At 34.9% G+C, this 17,106-nt stretch overlaps 1 protein-coding gene and 1 long non-coding RNA gene across 7 annotated transcripts in view; one reads left to right on the forward strand and one right to left on the reverse strand.

The window, feature by feature from the left end:
• LOC127801419 (uncharacterized) overlaps nt 1–17,106 on the forward strand; it is a 55,086-nt gene that overhangs the window by 23,653 nt on the left and 14,327 nt on the right. The gene's annotated exons all lie outside the window — the stretch shown is intronic.
• LOC127801418 (uncharacterized) overlaps nt 1–17,106 on the reverse strand; it is a 55,508-nt gene that overhangs the window by 22,723 nt on the left and 15,679 nt on the right. The window contains exon 2 of one of the 6 annotated variants that reach the window (XR_008023055.1): nt 12,077–12,741. The exons of 4 other annotated variants lie outside the window; for them this stretch is intronic. Coding sequence is in view for 1 of the 2 variants with exons in the window: in XM_052336569.1 (XP_052192529.1) it covers nt 12,411–12,741 (331 nt within the window). In the remaining variant the exon portion in view is untranslated. The remainder of the gene's footprint in view (nt 1–12,076; nt 12,742–17,106) is intronic. One more of the 6 variants, XM_052336569.1, reaches the window with a different exon arrangement.

The raw sequence follows: 17,106 nt of genomic DNA on the forward strand, positions 1-17,106 counted from the left end.
AAAATTTTATTCTAGAAATTTTGGTGAATTTGTTCCGTTCCCTTTCTCATGATTGATTGACATCGTCAGAAAAAAAGAGGAAATGATGACCCATTGGAAAATAAGATGAAAGGAAAAAGAGAAGAGAAAAAAAAAAAGGAAAGAAGAATCGTTAAGTGTTGTTTATAACTATTATGAGTCGTTGCCAAAATGGAGAGTGCGAAAGGAAAGAGGAAGGAGAAAGGGAAGACTAAGAGAGAGAGATATATTTGATTTTCGATTCTAGTTTTTCTTTGTAGTTTTGCAACGTCACACCCTCGAAATCTCAAATCCCAACTCATCCCACTATTTTAGCTAAAATTTCAGATTATGACTAAAATTATCATTTGGACTAGTTTCGCTTGCAAAGTAACATGTCTTTTGTTCTAACTTTGATGGAAAATGAAGACATTCTAGCCGGAAGGGAACGAAAAGGTAAAGTCATCCCTCTAATTAACTCAAGATTTTTTTTTTTTTTCACAATAATGGTATGAATTAAAAAAATAAAATAAATTCTCAAAACTACTTAAAAATACTAGTTATCTAGAAACACTTTCCCTTGTCAAATTGTTAGTATATATTCCACTACTTTAAAAAGAATCATCATCTATCTGTGTTAAGTATATAGGTTTGGTGTCAAAACAGGTGAAGCTATTCTTGGCTCCAGGATTTGAAGATGGATCACCTCAGCTAGTGCATTTATTTAATTTGTTGTGATATCTGATAGCTAAATGAAGAAGACTTAAAATCGTGGAATTTTTGTACGTAATGGATAATATATAAGCATTGCATTTGCATATTCCTCCTATTAATAAAGAAAAAAAGTCCCATCTGCTCTGCAAGACAAAGCAACTTTGTTCGATCCCAAATATACCTATAAATGGATGATTCAAAGTTGTTAGTGGTGACAACATCACTCACTCTATCTTAGTAGTTGAGAGAGAGAGAGAATGGAAGATTCAAAGTTCTTAGTGGTATCTTAGTAGGAGAGAGAGAGAGAGAGAGAAGAAAAGAGATTATCTGTCTTTGTTAATTATTAGGTTTGGCGTCAAACATGTGAAGCTATATATATATATATATTCTTCGCTCCGAAGATTAATTTGAAGATGGATCAGGTCATCAGCTAGTGGATTTATTTAATGTCGGCAAGTACGCGTCATCAGCGGAAGATTATCGTTCCAGAATCTCAGCAGCAAGTACATGTAATTGTTTCATTTTGTGTCATCTGATAGCTAAGGACTTGAATCAGAGAGATTAGGACGGATGCGGATGGATGGATGGAGTGTTCATTCAGCTCTTAATTTTTCCAAGGTTCTGGAAGGTGGTGACAATCTCATATCTATTAAAATAATTAACTAAAGTGTTACGTCGGACTAATAATGTTGCTCTTTTAACTTATATTACGATGATAGTCTTCTTCAAAATAACAATATATAGAGTATGATGGAATCCTATATATATATATAGAAAAAAATCAGTAACATAATTAAAAGGGGCATTTATATAATAAGCGTGTGTAATTTATATAAGTAGTGTTTATTATTCAAGATATAAATAAAAAAAATATTCCACATAACAATACTTTTCGTTAAATTTATTTAGAAAGCAATTATATTCCACATAACAATTCTTATTTAAATAAATTATATTAAACTTTATAAATAAATTATCTTAATATAATTTTATTTTATTTATTTTAATAAAAATTATGTAAAAAAAAAAAGGCAACTTTGAATGATTCAAAGTTCTTAGTACAATAATGAGTCCGTCATAGTTTTGAGAGAGAGTATTTTGGAGAAGTGAAAAAATAATTTATTTAATATTTAAGACACAAGTTAAGTGATTAAATTACGATAAGTTATGATTCATATCAATAAGTCGTGAGTTTAGTTCCTTGTCTTGCATAATAAAGCAAAAATTTTACTTGTGATTTATCTTTTTCTATTGAAATCGAAAGTATTAATAAGAAAAAATTGTTTAAGAATGATAATTCAAGAATAATTTATTTATAAAAAAAATAAACAAACCGAGATGAGGTGGTGAAATATTAAATTTAGAATAAAGATGGAAAAAGACAAAAATAATAAAATAAATATAAAATTATCAAAATTGGGCGTCTTTTCCCACCAACACCATGCCTTGCGATTTGGGGGACTAATATTTAAAAGAAAGAATGAGAATTGTCTCTCCACTCTTCTCTCTTTTCGGTCTTTCACTTTTGTCATTTTCTCCTCTTATTTTAATTTCCTTCTATCTTCTATTACTCCAATTTTTATTATTTAAATATAATAATAAATTTATTTATTTAAAAATTCATTGTTAGGTTATTTGAGACCTACAAAAACAAAATTGATAAAATGACGTAAAATATTTCTTATTGAAACACTCTGATATTCTTTTCTTAAATTAAATATTCTTATTAGTGGATCATGATCCAATAACGCATCATAAATATATTCTTAAATTAATAGATCATTTTAAAGATATTTTTGAATTAGGATGGTTTAAATTTTATATAAATTCATATCTAATTCAATCATAATCAAATTTATAAATTTTAGATTTAAATCAAACCAATTACAAACCAAACCCTAAAAAATGGTTTCTTTGAAAGGAATAGAACCTTAATTGCTATTTTTTTTTAAAGTAAGACTTGAAATAGAAAAAACAAAAAAGATCATGCATTTTAAACTTATCTTTAATATTATTTTAGGGCATTCTTAGAACTGTTTGGATCATGCTATTAAGAAATAGTTAACAAAAATTAACATTTTTAAACTAAAAACTTCTTATACAAAAACCCTAAACTCTAATATCGGTTCAGCATAATTTTTTTCTTGTAATTATTTTTCAATTAAATAATTTAAAAAGTGTTGGGTTGAAATAGAAAGGTACAAAATCATTTCATATGTTTGTATAAATTTTCATGAAAATAACATATTCACTTATTTTAAGAATATTATTAAAGTTTTAAAACATATTATACTAAAATATAAAAAATTATATTTCTTTTAACAATATTAATCTGGGATAATCATGAAAATAACCCAATCTTATATTGCAAATTTATAATTTTATCTAGTTCTTTTAATTTTATCAATTATATCCAAATTAGTTCAATTTGATGCAATTTTATTCAACATGTAAAATCAATTTAGAGAGAATATTTATTTATACTGACTTTACATGTTAGATCTCTTATAATAATAATATTTGTGAGATTTACATGTACACATAAAATTGTACAACAAGTTATATTTTTATTTTTATTTTTAGTAAATTCTATAAATATTATTATTATATGACATCTAACATACTAAGTTAATATGAATACATTATATCTAAATTAATTTTTCATATTAAATAAAATTGCATGTAATTACGTTAATTTAAATTTAATTGTTAAAAATTAAAAAAATTGAATAAAATTATAAATTTGTAAAAATAATTAAATTATTTTCATGATTACCCTTATTATTTTCATTTGAACGATAGCTTATTTTAAAATTTTAATAATTTTTAAGCCTTTTTTCCCTAAAAAATGATCCATCTAAAATATAAAAAGGGAACAAAAAAATAACTTTCCAAATTCATTCAGGCCAGTAGTGAGGGCATCTCTGCGGGACGCGTGTCGGAGACAGACAGTTATGGGTCGTTATTTTTCTTGGCTACAAAAGAAGCCGAATTCTAAACCGAAGCTTCTAAGCAACTCTATCATCTTGGAACTTTCTCTCTCTCTTTCTCTCTCTCCGGAATCTCCAATTAGCTCAAACACTAGCGGAAACTGAAACCCAGAAACTGTGGTACTCACATGAAAGCTTACTAAATTAAGAGGTCTCTAGAAGAACCTCTTTTTTGCTGCTTTAAATTAATTCGTCGGACTAAAACAAGTAAACCCTTCTTCATATACTTCTTTTTGCTGTCGGTCGCTGTTATAATCATCTAGTCGGATTCTAATAATATTCATTCACGTTAAATAGTTGTAGTAGAGTTGGGTAATGGCTGGATGCTGTAATATCCCCAAAAATAGGTGGCATAGGTTTGATTTTTATTTGTACCTGATTAGAATTGATTGCTTGAAGTTTCCTTTTGGTCCAATTTTTTCTGCTTTCTTTCTTTTCAGCTCCGTTTTGGTTCCTGGGAAACTGTTGGCAGGGAAAAGAAACTAGCTTTGTGAATCTCTGACAAATAAAATCAATGGTTTAAGTAATATGGAGGCGCCACGGTGGACGGCAATCATATATTTAACTGATCTATTGGCTAGCTTTATATATAATGCAATACTGGATAATTTGAGAAAATGACATTTGTGAGAGGACAGTCAGGAACTCAATTTAGTCAGGTTGGTTTAAAAAAGAGTCTCGTACGTTAGGAATGCTCTTTAGTCCTTACTAGACAATTTGAGTTTTTGCTATTTCGGTCATCCAAATTGTTATCGTTTGATGCTTCATTTCAGGGATTTTTCATCCAAGAAATAAATTAGGTGGTAGAATTAATAAGAACAACTCCTTATGATGGTGTTTCAAGCAATTTTCCTTCATTCTGGCCCAAATACTGGAAGCCTATTGCAGTGGATTCTAATTGGGAAAAAGTTGGGATATCTGAGCTGAACTATGATGGCTAGGTATATAAAGAGCATTCACCATAAAATTGGTCATTATTGTTTTGTCCCCATAAATGCTGACCTGAGAGATGGTTGGAAAGCTAGAAAATTTGGTGGGGTTAAGGCTTGTGATGTTGTTGTTGTTGTAATGCAGTGACTGAGAGGACTCCCTATTAAACTAGTGTACTTACCCTATGCTTTTGGTATTGCTAAATCATTTTCTTGGTTACCCGTTACAGTAACGTCTTCTTGATATGGAAATTCTCTCCTGCTATTATGCAGTGTGCCTTCATGTCACAAACATGAGAAGCAACTCCGTTGCAGAAAGCATAGGTCTGCCTAAATTAAAGCTTTATGCTGTAAACAAACATGGGCTTTTGAGTTTTATGGTGAATCCAAATGGGGATGTTTGAGATAGATCATTTTTTCTCAATGAACCCTAATCAAAACTGGGCTCCAAGAGCATGTAAATCTCAAAGGGTTCCTAAATGCTGATTTGAGGGTCTATAGTGGCTATAACTCTCTAATGTAGTTGATCATGAAGAGAATCTGGGGAAATGCTGCTGAAAGCGGGGAACCGATAGCTAATTAGGTGCTGATTCCAAGTTTACCAGATGAATCTAATGGTGATTCTGGTGCTCCAATAACCAGTTATCTTTGGGAATGGAAGCCCAAACTTAATGTCATTACGAAAAGTCAGGATCTGAAAATGTTAATTCCCCTTCAGTGCTCTTTCTTCTTCCTGGTTTTGGTGTTGGCTCCTGAGTGGGATCTTGCGATGGAAATGACATGCCATGTCCGAGAAAATCTATCGCCCATGCTTTAAAATCACAACCCAAAAAATTCTCTGTGGGCCTTTGGTGACAAAAGTGAACCTTGGCCAGATGAGCTTGCTTATTCCATCAACCTATGGCACGAAAAGGTTCAATATTTCATAGAAAATGTACGTCTGCTCTCTTTTCTAACTGTTCAATGTTGCAGATTTTGATGGCAACATAACTGTGTCTAAAGAAACGATATCTTCAAGTAGAGTTATTCTTCAATTTGCTTACTTTATGAACCATGTATTTCGTTTTCAATTGTTTATATCGAACAAAATTCTACTTTTGGTGTATTTCCTTGCCCCAATACTTTAGGAACTTTTGCATCTTAGTGCTGCACCTGATATAATTGAACTTTCAATCAGTGAAATTTTATGACTGATCTGTTTTTTGACTGCATATTTTTCCACTGTCTTCAATAGCGTTTATAATAATTCACTCTGTCAGTCATTTGCTACCGACGTTTGCATTCAGCTCTTCTTACTCATTGGTTTATTTGGTACTTCTAGGCTATAAGAAATAAACATATTTTATAATAAAATTATGAGCTTTGTAGCAAGAAGTAAATAATACAACTTGGTGGAGGAGAGATCCCAAACGCTGTATCATCCTTATATATAATAGCATTTTGAGCCATTTTAGAAATGACAGGAGCAAACGTTGCTCCTACTTCAGATACCATAATGGCTCTACAGAAAATAGAAAATGAAAAATGCATGCTTAGAGTTAATTTACATGCAAGTATTGTGAGAAAGCTCCAAGACTAAGCCTTCTTATGATCTAAGGTTGTTAGGCAAACTATGCACAGAGTTTTGTATATTAGCAGTTGTTTGGTGACTAGTCATGGTTAAGCATGGGAAACGCATCAAGCAAGCATGTCTTACAAATTTTTGTCTATGAAGAAATTTTACATAATTTTCCAAAAATCAGTTCATTGATTTGGGAGTGTTGATAGATTGGAGTATCTGAGTCCTACTAGGATAGTTATCCAACAATGCCATGGTTAACTAGTTGCTAATTTATCTTTTATCCTGTTCCTCATATCTTTGGAATAGAGGAAAAAGATAAGCAATATTCATCGTTCTTTTGCTTACCAAGAAACATTGTGAATCACTGAGCTAACGTATCTCCTCTAGGATTTTTTGGTGTCTGACATCTTAAACCTTCAACTCTTACAATGAAATCAAGCGACATTACTGCTGCTGCAAATCCCATATATAATGAATAGAGACGCGGCATATCCAAATGGTTTTAGATTGGTGTTATTTTTCTGTTTTGGGACACTGGGGGGTTATCAGTTATGCCAATCTCAGGAAATTAGAGCTTCATGTTGTTTTTTTGGGGCCAGTCACCATCAATATAGAGATCCACCTGGATGACCATCACTTTGTGTTTGGTGGTGTGTATGGCAAGAAAGATATAGGGAGCTTTTGAAGACTTGACAGTTTGGTTTTGCAGTTGAATAGCTACATTGCCTTGACTATTGGCTTGGTTGAGGATGGATACACCTTTTTGCATGTTCTAATAAGAGTTTCTGGATGATCTTTATTTTGGTTCTTAGTCTTTAGGAGGAACTCCTGGCTTCTTGCTATTCTTTTGTACAAGGTATGCCTCCTGGCGGTGGTCTTTGTACAAGGTTCACCCCCTAACTTAAGGTGTCTTTCATTTTATACATTCATTTACGATTTTCCTTTATATGATACTTCTACCAATTGAATGTACAACCAACGAATGAAACACTGTACATGTTGAACAAGTTATGTTATATTTATGATTGAACACAACAGTAAGGTAAAATGGGTCATATGCCTTCTGTTTGAGCCAATGTAAAGGCTATTTTAGTTTGAAAGCGTAAAGATGTGAATGAATTGTAATTAAGTTGCAAAATCTACACTTAATATCATTGGTGTTATGTGAAGGATTGATTATTGTGGTCAAAATTTCTGAAAAAATTTAGGGTACTTTCGTTGTTGTAATAGTATAGTGAGAATAACATTTTGCAGCATCTAGTTATGGATTTTACTGTAGCAATTTTCTTTTTTCTCTCCTTATCAGAGTAATATAACCGGATCATAAGCATTTGTCATTACATGGCTTTCTCGGGTTGAGAGGAGTGATTGCACCAAATTGGCACTTTAACCAAATTGGCACCAAACTGGTCATTAAGGAACCAGTTTATGGTGTGGGCAACTCACTTGGAGGATATGTTGCACTTTACTCTGCAGCATGTAACCCACAATTGGTGAAGGGCTTTACCTTGCTCAATGCAACACCTTTTTGGGGATTTCTACCTAATCCTATAAGATCGCCAAGGCTTGCAAGACTGTTTCCATGGGCTGGCACATTTCCCGTCCCTATCAGAGTTAGAAAGCTCGCAGAAATTCTGTAAGTTTATGTTCTGTCTGTGGCTTAGTTCATGGGTGTTTTTACATGTGATATCAACCCCCTGTAAACTCTAATCTTGAAAACAGAGGGCATTGTGGTGCCATTTCTACCTAAAACATCATCTTGAATTCATGATATTCTCAAGCATAGTATGGTATTAGCAGGCATAAGTTTCTTTTTGTTATCACTTTGAAGAGCTGTTAAGAGTAAACCCGAGAAGGGTCTTCATTTAGTAATTATAGTTTGAGAAAGAAGAAAACGAATTTAAGGATGCTCTCAAAAATTATCAAAAAAGAGAGAAAGAAATCCATTATTGCTTGGATGGTCCAACGCCACACGGTGCACAGTTTTGTTTTGTTTTTTTTTTTAAAGTTGGGGGAGGGATATTGATGATGCTACCCAAGGATGGTTCCTAATAAGGTATTAAGGATGTGTAGGGTGCACCAGAGACCAGGCCACCGTAAAATGGGCCTTGACAATGTGGCCTTGAGTCCCTTCATATCTTTTTACCTAGTAAGAAAAACAATAAAAATGTATAAGGGTGAAGTAATTTGTAAATGGGAGCTTGGAGAAGAAGACGAGAGACAGAGGAAGTGGAAGACGGAAGATAGAGATTGAAACTTTAAAGGATAGAGAGTAGAGTAGAGTAGAGTAGACTCTGGGTATTTGTATATGTCTGACTTGGGCTTTCACTTAATGGGTTAGATTAAGACATTAAGAGAACTGGACCTGGGCTTTGCATCTATCTGGTCGGACTTTTGAGCTCTTGAGTACCAAGTATAGTAGCATAACCACATCAATACTTTCATGAGAAATTTTTAAGTTTTTGCTTTATTACAACAAAAATAGATTTTGTAATAATAATATATAAAATATAAGTAAAAAAATATATAAAAATGGGAAACAGAACAGGACCAGACAAGCACTTTTCAGTTTTCCTTGTGTTGTGTTTAATGATCCACCAATAGATTGCTTTATCAAACTCAAATCTTTTGGTGGAGGCATATATAATATAGAGCCCACCAGGCCGGGCCTAAGTAACAATTCCAGCCTTAACTGTAATAATATTCAAGCGTTTTGTAGCGAGAAGAATGGATACTTTTTGTCAAAGATTTCCTTCTTACAAATGCTCACCCTCAAAATCTCAACCAAGAACCAGCAAAGTTTAATGTTCAAAATACTATAATATAACCACAGCAATATCAAATGATTCCATAAAAAGTCAAAGAGTTATGCACCATCATCATCATCATCATCCGTCCGCTGAGAGCTTCCGGCGCCGATGCATCCCGGCGTATTCATCTTCTCCCGCTGCACCCTTATTCCGCTTTCATTGCACAGTTCTGGGGGGGCAAAACCCACCCCCCAAGGGCAGATCTAGGAATTTAGAACCCAAGAGCTAGAATTCAAGAATTTAGAACGTATGAGCTAAAAATTAATAAAGTTAATGTAATAAATTTATATATAATATATTTTTTTAATTTGGGTCAGATTATGAACAGTATATTTGTATTAGGGCTTGAGAAACATGAACTGATAATTCAAAAATTAAAAAAAAAATAATCTATATAGATCTGAAAATCAAATGTTAAGGAAATTAGGTCACTCAATGGCAAGTTGTTAAGGAAATCAAATGTTCAAATGGATCTGGGGGAGGGCTGAATCCCAGTCGAGCCCTCCCCCAGATCCGCCTCTTCCTACCCAGCCAACTCCTCGTCTATCTCTCCTCCCAGATCCAGCAACAGGCCTCTGAGCCTCACGATTTCCGATTCCACCACTTCCAGCCGCTGCAGTTTTTCCGCAATCTGCCAGTTCAGAAGCCTCAGCTTTCTCACTTCCTCCTCCAAGTAAGCCGCGTAAGCCTTCTTCTTCTGCCTGTACTTTCTCATAGCTTCTGTGTTCCCGGAGCCCCTCCTCCCGGGCTCAGCCGCCGGGAACTTTATCGTCTTCCCCACATCACCCTGCTTATTAATTCAGTTCAATTGTGCTGACATTGTTAAACCAATCCACAAAATTCTCTTTGAAAGTAGCATTGTAGGGTTGTTAATTATTAGTTTAAGCGATCGAGAATATATGCAAAGCGCCAGCGGTTTTGGACTATAGTCCAACCACTGCACATGGCACCAATTCCTACGATTCATGAAACTAATAGTCCCACCAACCTTGCTAAATTTCATCGTACAAGCAGCAATAGGAATTAAGATATAAATTAGAAGTAACTTTATCAAGCAATGAAAGACACCCAAATGGGGAGGAGATTCCCCCTAGAATTATATATAAAATCAAGCATAAAGGCTAGAATTGATAAAGAAAGAGAGTTGAAATGCTGAAGAATCAGAACCCAAGGTGAGAGAAGATGGTCTGTTCAAGTGGGGAGCCACCCGAAGATTCAGGGGTGACTAGCTAGCTTCTTGTTTGCAATATGCATTTCATTAATGGCATGTAGATATACTAAGTTCTGAGTTTAATTCAAATTGTATAAGCACACAATGCACCGATGCCATTTTTAGATGTAGTTGGGCAATTTTTTCCCTTTTTCTTTAATTTTTTGATAAATAGTGATTATATCGATTAACGTGTGTTTGAAGTTGGACACTTAGGATTAGGGTGTGTTTAAAGTTGAATCAAGGCTTGTAATAGGAGAGCTCTAGCGAAGCATCATATATAAAATAGGGCTGAATTCACATTTGCCATTTCCACTATAAAATATTAGTTAATAGGGATGCTCAATGGCTAATGGGTCTTGGGGAGACTCAGTAACTAACTAGAACAAGGGTGATTTAGTTAGTTTGGTTTATTATCTTTTTATAATTTAGTTCAAGCTTGATTTTGGAAAATCAGATCTAATCAATACTGGTTTGAGTGTTCAAGCTAGACCTTCCGGGTCAATGACTCCTAAGTTGACCGAATCAATTGGCCAATGGCAATTCTAGAAGGTCCTCAATTTTATCCAAACCTAAAGCATCTTTCATTTGTAGATTATAAAATTTTGTTTGAATTAGTTTTAGTGGACTACTCTTACTAAATTGGGCTTCTTTGATTTGTTGTTGCCAAATTACAAGTCTTATAAATCGTAATATTTTGATGTCTTAAGGGCTTTGAGTATAATTTTTTAGTATGATCGTGTAAGTTATTAAATTGATACCAGATCCAATTATACTCAAATTTGATTGAGTTGGAACGATTTGTCCCTTAACAATTGAGTTCATTTTAAAACTTAAAATTTAATTGGATTTAGGTTTATATTGTTGATGTTGAATTTTATCTGGAAGGAGTTGGAAGACTTTGCGAGAGAAACTCAAGCAAGGAATAGATTAACACATTGAACTAGGTTCTGTTGGGCTGGGTTTCCTCCTTTGTGGAGGTGGTCCATTAGTTTCTATTTAATTATTAATTAAATAAAGTAAAGCCTATATGAATTAGGTTTATATGAAAGATTTAGAGATATTTTTATTCTAAAAAGTATCAAGCATTAAGGGGTTTTAACCCTTCCTAATGTGACAACCGTACACAATAAGAAAAAAGTGAGAAGAAAAATGTAAAATTTGAAAAAAGAGGTATAGTTTAATTTTAATCATGAGGTTCTTTAGAATTCGATTTGTGGTTTGATTTACTTGAAATTTGACCATCGTGTTTACAACACATAATTCTACAATCTAAATAGTGTAGATTAGTTTTGGAGCTTTATGTTAACAGGTTCTACTCGATGAGATCTCTTCTATTTCATATTGCAATTGTTTAGTTTCGAAAGTGGTTATTCTTGATGATATATTTGCTATGTATCTCTAGTTAATGACAATTAGAGAAGATTTTCGTATGTTTCCATTATTTATTTGATAGTGAAAGTTTTGGATGAACTCCGCTTCTATGATTTTTACTCTTAGCATTGAAGGAGTTTTTTATGGAAAAATTTAATATTTTTATGATTGATTGATTATTGCACTTATTTTATATTACTCTATATTTTTTTTATTGGTGTTCTTGGAAGGAAGGCCTTTGATGCCGTCTCTCGTGCGTTCTCTAAGTAGAAGATAAGGGTAAATTTATTATACTACATTTGATGTTAAATATTTTATCTGTAAATAAGTTTTGTATTCCATCATTAAAAATTTTACCATCAATTAAGAACAGGACTTTAGACTTCTCTCCATCGAGTCTCTATCACACAAGTATTTGCATCTGAAACTGTGAAATGAGGAACAACATACTCCAACATATATGAGAATACACTGATAATTGATTATTATACATATATTATTCATGTTTAAACATAAAACAAAATTTATTCTAGAATCCAAAGGACCCAACTCTCCTTAGAGTACTACTGCCAGAGTGCGATTTTGTTCACCCCCTTTAACGGGGGTGAACAAAATTGCACTCCTACTGCCACACCATTCTCTCTCTTAATTAGTAATAGATACACTTTAGGTTTTGCCTAAACCAACCAATATCACCAAACCACACAGCAAACAGACATGCTTTTCCAGTTCAGATTCTTGTCCACAGACGACGGCGAATCCTCTGTAAATTAACCCTTCAATTTTGAACCCAAAATTACAAACCTCTGTGATTCTAGTTCGTGATCAATCTTCGGAATCTTCGCCATAGACCCTCGAATACTGAGGTTCAGTCCCAGCATCTGGTGCATGGAAAATCAACGTCTCAGTCATGGGAAACTCAACGCCCAAATGAATATGGTGCGGACCAGCCGAATAAACCGTCATCTCAAGATCATCCTTGCGCCACAACAGCCATATCCCACCGGTGAAGCCTTCAGGATCGGTAACAAACGGATGGGGAAAACCAATTTCCTCGGCAACTTGATCCCCGTAGCTAGCGGAAGCCCTTGTTTCCAAAAGAAGTACGATGGATGGCTGGTATTGCCGGCAGAGATCCTTGATAGTACGCAAGAACCTGGCGTGCCCAGCTCCACGGCAACTCCAAATTAGAAGTTTCTTTGGGGGCTTCTGAATCGAATACTCCGTGTGATCAATCATTTTAGGTATGAAGCATGTGTTGTGCCGGTTTTTGTTCCAATAACAGAATCCCGACATGTTCACTTCCATGTCAAGTCTGGGAATCTTTGAATCGATGGCGACCACGTTCGGATTGTTTCGTTCGACGATGAGTTTCTCCAAGTCAACAGCTGGACTGATAATCTGAAACTGCACTACCGAGCGTTGCAACACCTGAGAATACAACTCAATTGCCTTTGGGGATTGGGGTTGATGCAACTCGTTGATGAAGCCCCGCGGCGGCTTGGAAGGAGTAAGAGCAGTTGGCTGGAACGGGAGGCTTTTACTGTAAAGGGGAACAGCCGTGGGCAAAGAATTTTCTGGAGATTTGGATGTGCAGGTGCCCTCCCCATGTTGGAGATCAAGAGGCCTCCTCAATGTATTATTATTGCCTCTTTGTACCTGCTGGACTTGCTCTTCTCTGTGGAACGTTCCAGTTCTTCTCATCATCACATGCTGGTTTCCACGACGACGAAACTGAAGCCAAGGGCCATAGAGTGAGGGAAACCTTTGTAATGATGTCTTCTCAAGAAAGGAGAGTTCTTCCGGGATTTCTGGCTGAGAAGATGGAGGATTATGGAGTGAAGGGAAGTTTAGACAGTGTTGCTGTCGATGGCCATATCGGCCGCACTGATAACACAAAAGATCCAGCCCCTCGTATTGAATCCGCTGCAATAATCCACCGATTACTATGAAAGGAACAACGGGGTTTCGAAGATCGATCGAGATGCACAGCCGGGCAAATTGAAATTTTGTTCGGCTTTTGGTATGATGGTCTATCTTCACAACTTCTTCCCCGATTAGTTTTCCAATTTTCAACAGGGTTTCTTCCTCATAGCACTCCTCTGGAAGCTTCGGGAGGCGGACCCAAACTGCGACATGGGTGATCACGGCGTCCGAAGGGTTGAAGTTAGGAAACCATTGTTGAAGGACGATATAGTGATCGTCGATGGTCCATGGGATGCTGGCTAAAACTTTGTTGTAATCGGAAAGGAGAAAAAACTTCACCAAGAGGAAGTCTCCGGCAAGAAGTACGATTTCCATTCTTCCCTCGGGACGCCACAGGTGATGAAGGCGAATAGAAAGCCTCCGGCTTTCGACCCTTTTGCCGAGGACTTTGGCGACAAGAGCTTGCTTGAATGATGGAGTACTCAGATCGGCCTCTTGGCCGGAGGAAGGCTCTACAGTCGGAATATGTCCATGTTGAGCAAGGGCTTTTCTCGGATCATTGTCTCTTCCCTGGTGGTGGTTGCTGTGGCGAGTTTCCATGACTTAATTTCTTCACGCCTGCTGCCGGAAAGAAGTAAGAAGTAAAAAGTAAGAAGCGGCTGCCAAGAGCTAGAGCCCAGATCTGCTGTCCGGCTGTCCCCTTGGCTGCTAGTTTTATCATGATCTTATAAGCTTGTTAATTGCTAATTACGCTTAAGCAGTACACGCAAGGAAGCTTGCGCATCTGCAGTTATGTGGGCACGCTGACATCAGATCTCCCTTAAAGTTTGAAAGATTGGCGAGCTTTGTCAATCTGCTTGCAAAAGGGTCCCATCTGCTTGCAAGAGAAATTAAACAACTTTGTTTGTTCCATCACAATGCCTATAAATGGATAATTCAAAGTTGCCTACATCACTCCATCTTAGTCGTTGAGAGAGAGTTTGAGTGGCATCTGAGTAGGAGAGAGAGAGAGAGAGAGAGAGAGAGAGAGGTCAGGCTCAGAAGGCAATAGAAAAGAATCGTTTGTGTTAATTCGGTTTGGCGTCAAACATGTCAGGCTTTATATTCATTCTTCGCTCCGAAGATATGAGGATGGATCACATCACCTGGTGGATTTATTTAATTTATTTATTGTCGGCATGTACGTACGTAGGTAGGTTCGCGTAATCAACGAAATATTCTCTCTGGTTCCAGAATCTCAGCATGGAGTACCTGTAATTGTTTCATTCATTTTTGCGTCATAAAAAAAATTAACTAAAGTGTTATGTCAGACTAATGTTCCTCTTTAACTTGTATTATTATTATTATTATTATTATTGCTTCAATGAGTAATTAATAATTAACTTGTTTTGCATTTTTACTTACAATTATTATATATATATGTTATGATAGTCGTCTTCAAAATAACAATATATATAGTATGATGGAATCCTATATGTAGAAAAAAAATCAATCACATAATTAAAAGGGGGCATTTGCTAAGCGTGAGAGAGAGAGAGAGAGAGAGAATAAAAGTCAAATCCAAACATTATATTGCTAACTAGTGGTGTTTGTGTGTGTAATTTACATAAGTAGTGTTTGTTACGCAAGTATTTGTTAAATTTAATTAGAAAAAAATTATTATGTAACTTTTTATTTTAGATTTTTTAGTTAAATTTATTTTTTTTATTTAAATAAATAATCTTAAATTTTATAAATAAATTATTTTAATATAATTTTATTTTAACAAAAAACTATATATATATATATATGTATAGCAATGGATAAACATTTGCAAATGGCTCTTAATAAAGAAAGGGTTCCACCGCCCGTAAAAAAAAAAAAAAAAAAGTTTGAATGATTCAAAGTTGTTAAGTGGCAAATATCAGTCCGACTGTCTTATTAAGTGAGAGAGTATTATGGAGAAAGGGAAAAGAATGATTCAAAGATAATTGGACTTACCTTTTCTCTTGTTTGAAAATTAGAAGGAAAGACAACAAGATCAGTATTATACAGTTACCTTTTCTCTTTGTTTGAAAATTAGAAGAAAAGACAACGAGATCAGTATTAATTAAATTTATAATAAAGATGGAAGAAGATAAAAATAATAAAATAAATATAAAATCATCAAAATTGGTCGTCTTTTTCCCACCAACACCACCATGCCTTGCCATTTGGATTTGGGTGACTGACTATTATTTAAAAGAAAGAATGAGAATTGTCTCTCCGCTTTTCTTTCTTCACTTTTCTCCTTTTCTCTTAATTCTCTCATTTTAATTTCCTTCTATCTCTTTTAACTCAAATTTTAGTTGTTTATATATATATACATATAATAATAAATGTATTTATCTAAAAATTTATTATTAGATTGTTCAAAACCTGCAAAAATAAAAATGATAAAATGACATAGAATATTTCTTACCGAAACACTCTGATATTCTTTTCCTAAATTGAATCTTCTTGTTAGTGGATCATGATCTGTAACAACTGGCCTCCCGAGCCCCTGTGCAATAAGAAAATTCATGAGAGGGTCATTATTTAAATGATATTGAACAATAATACAACTATAACTCTTTCTAAAATCATAATCTTTTTATCATATAATATCTCATAATCATTTTTACATAACCATTCACCACTTGGGCCCACCTGGGCTTACATAACATATACTTGACTAAAAAACATAGAATCATTATTCTAACCCAAACACATGATACGTATGATCTAGTTTCGGGAAAACTCTGCATCTACTATCATGACTTGATGATCGGGATCCAACTCTGTCAGACGCACCTGCGATCTCAGGATATTCTTATCTAGAATGATGAAAATAAAACGTGAGTCACAAGACTTAACAAGCTTTAGAAAGAAAGGCTATAGGATAAGGACAAAACTCTTCACATAACACCCCATGCAATTCGTGCCAATGTAACGTCATTTCATGCTATGCCCATGCCTTATTTCTGTTTGTATAAACATATAATGAACTTCACATAAACGGTCATTGGAGCCCACATAAAACACACACTGACGCCCAAGTCCAACATATAGACCTGTTAATAGTCTTTTATAAGCTACCACCATACTATTTCCCTTACATGTCCCTTCCTATCACTCTTAACATAATCTGTTGCCGTGGGTCTCACCCCAAGATCTTTCCGTGGGTCACACCCACCATTCTTACTCATCACTTAAAATCGCACATTCTCATCATACAGTACAACAAATAAGAAATAAAATGGCTTCTACAATATAAACGTGATGACAAGGCCCCCATAAATCAAGTATTAGGTCATGCTACGCCCACATAGGAATTCACACATGCAATATACTCTAAATGCACAAACTCACCTAAAGAACCCATGTAAGCACCCCCGCCCGGATATCCCAGCCACCCGGTCTACTCGAACGGAAGCGCCTACGGGAGGAGAAAAGTAATAAACACGAGACAAGACCACCCCGGCATGCATACACAAAAATGAGAACAGCAGAAGCAAAGCTCAAGACTTGCATGCATTATGGGTACCCCGCTACACAGCGGTTACAAGATAAATAAATAAATACAAACTCCTGTGCC

The sequence above is a fragment of the Diospyros lotus genome, chromosome 5 (assembly GCF_014633365.1).
Source record: "Diospyros lotus cultivar Yz01 chromosome 5, ASM1463336v1, whole genome shotgun sequence".
NCBI lineage: Eukaryota > Viridiplantae > Streptophyta > Magnoliopsida > Ericales > Ebenaceae > Diospyros > Diospyros lotus.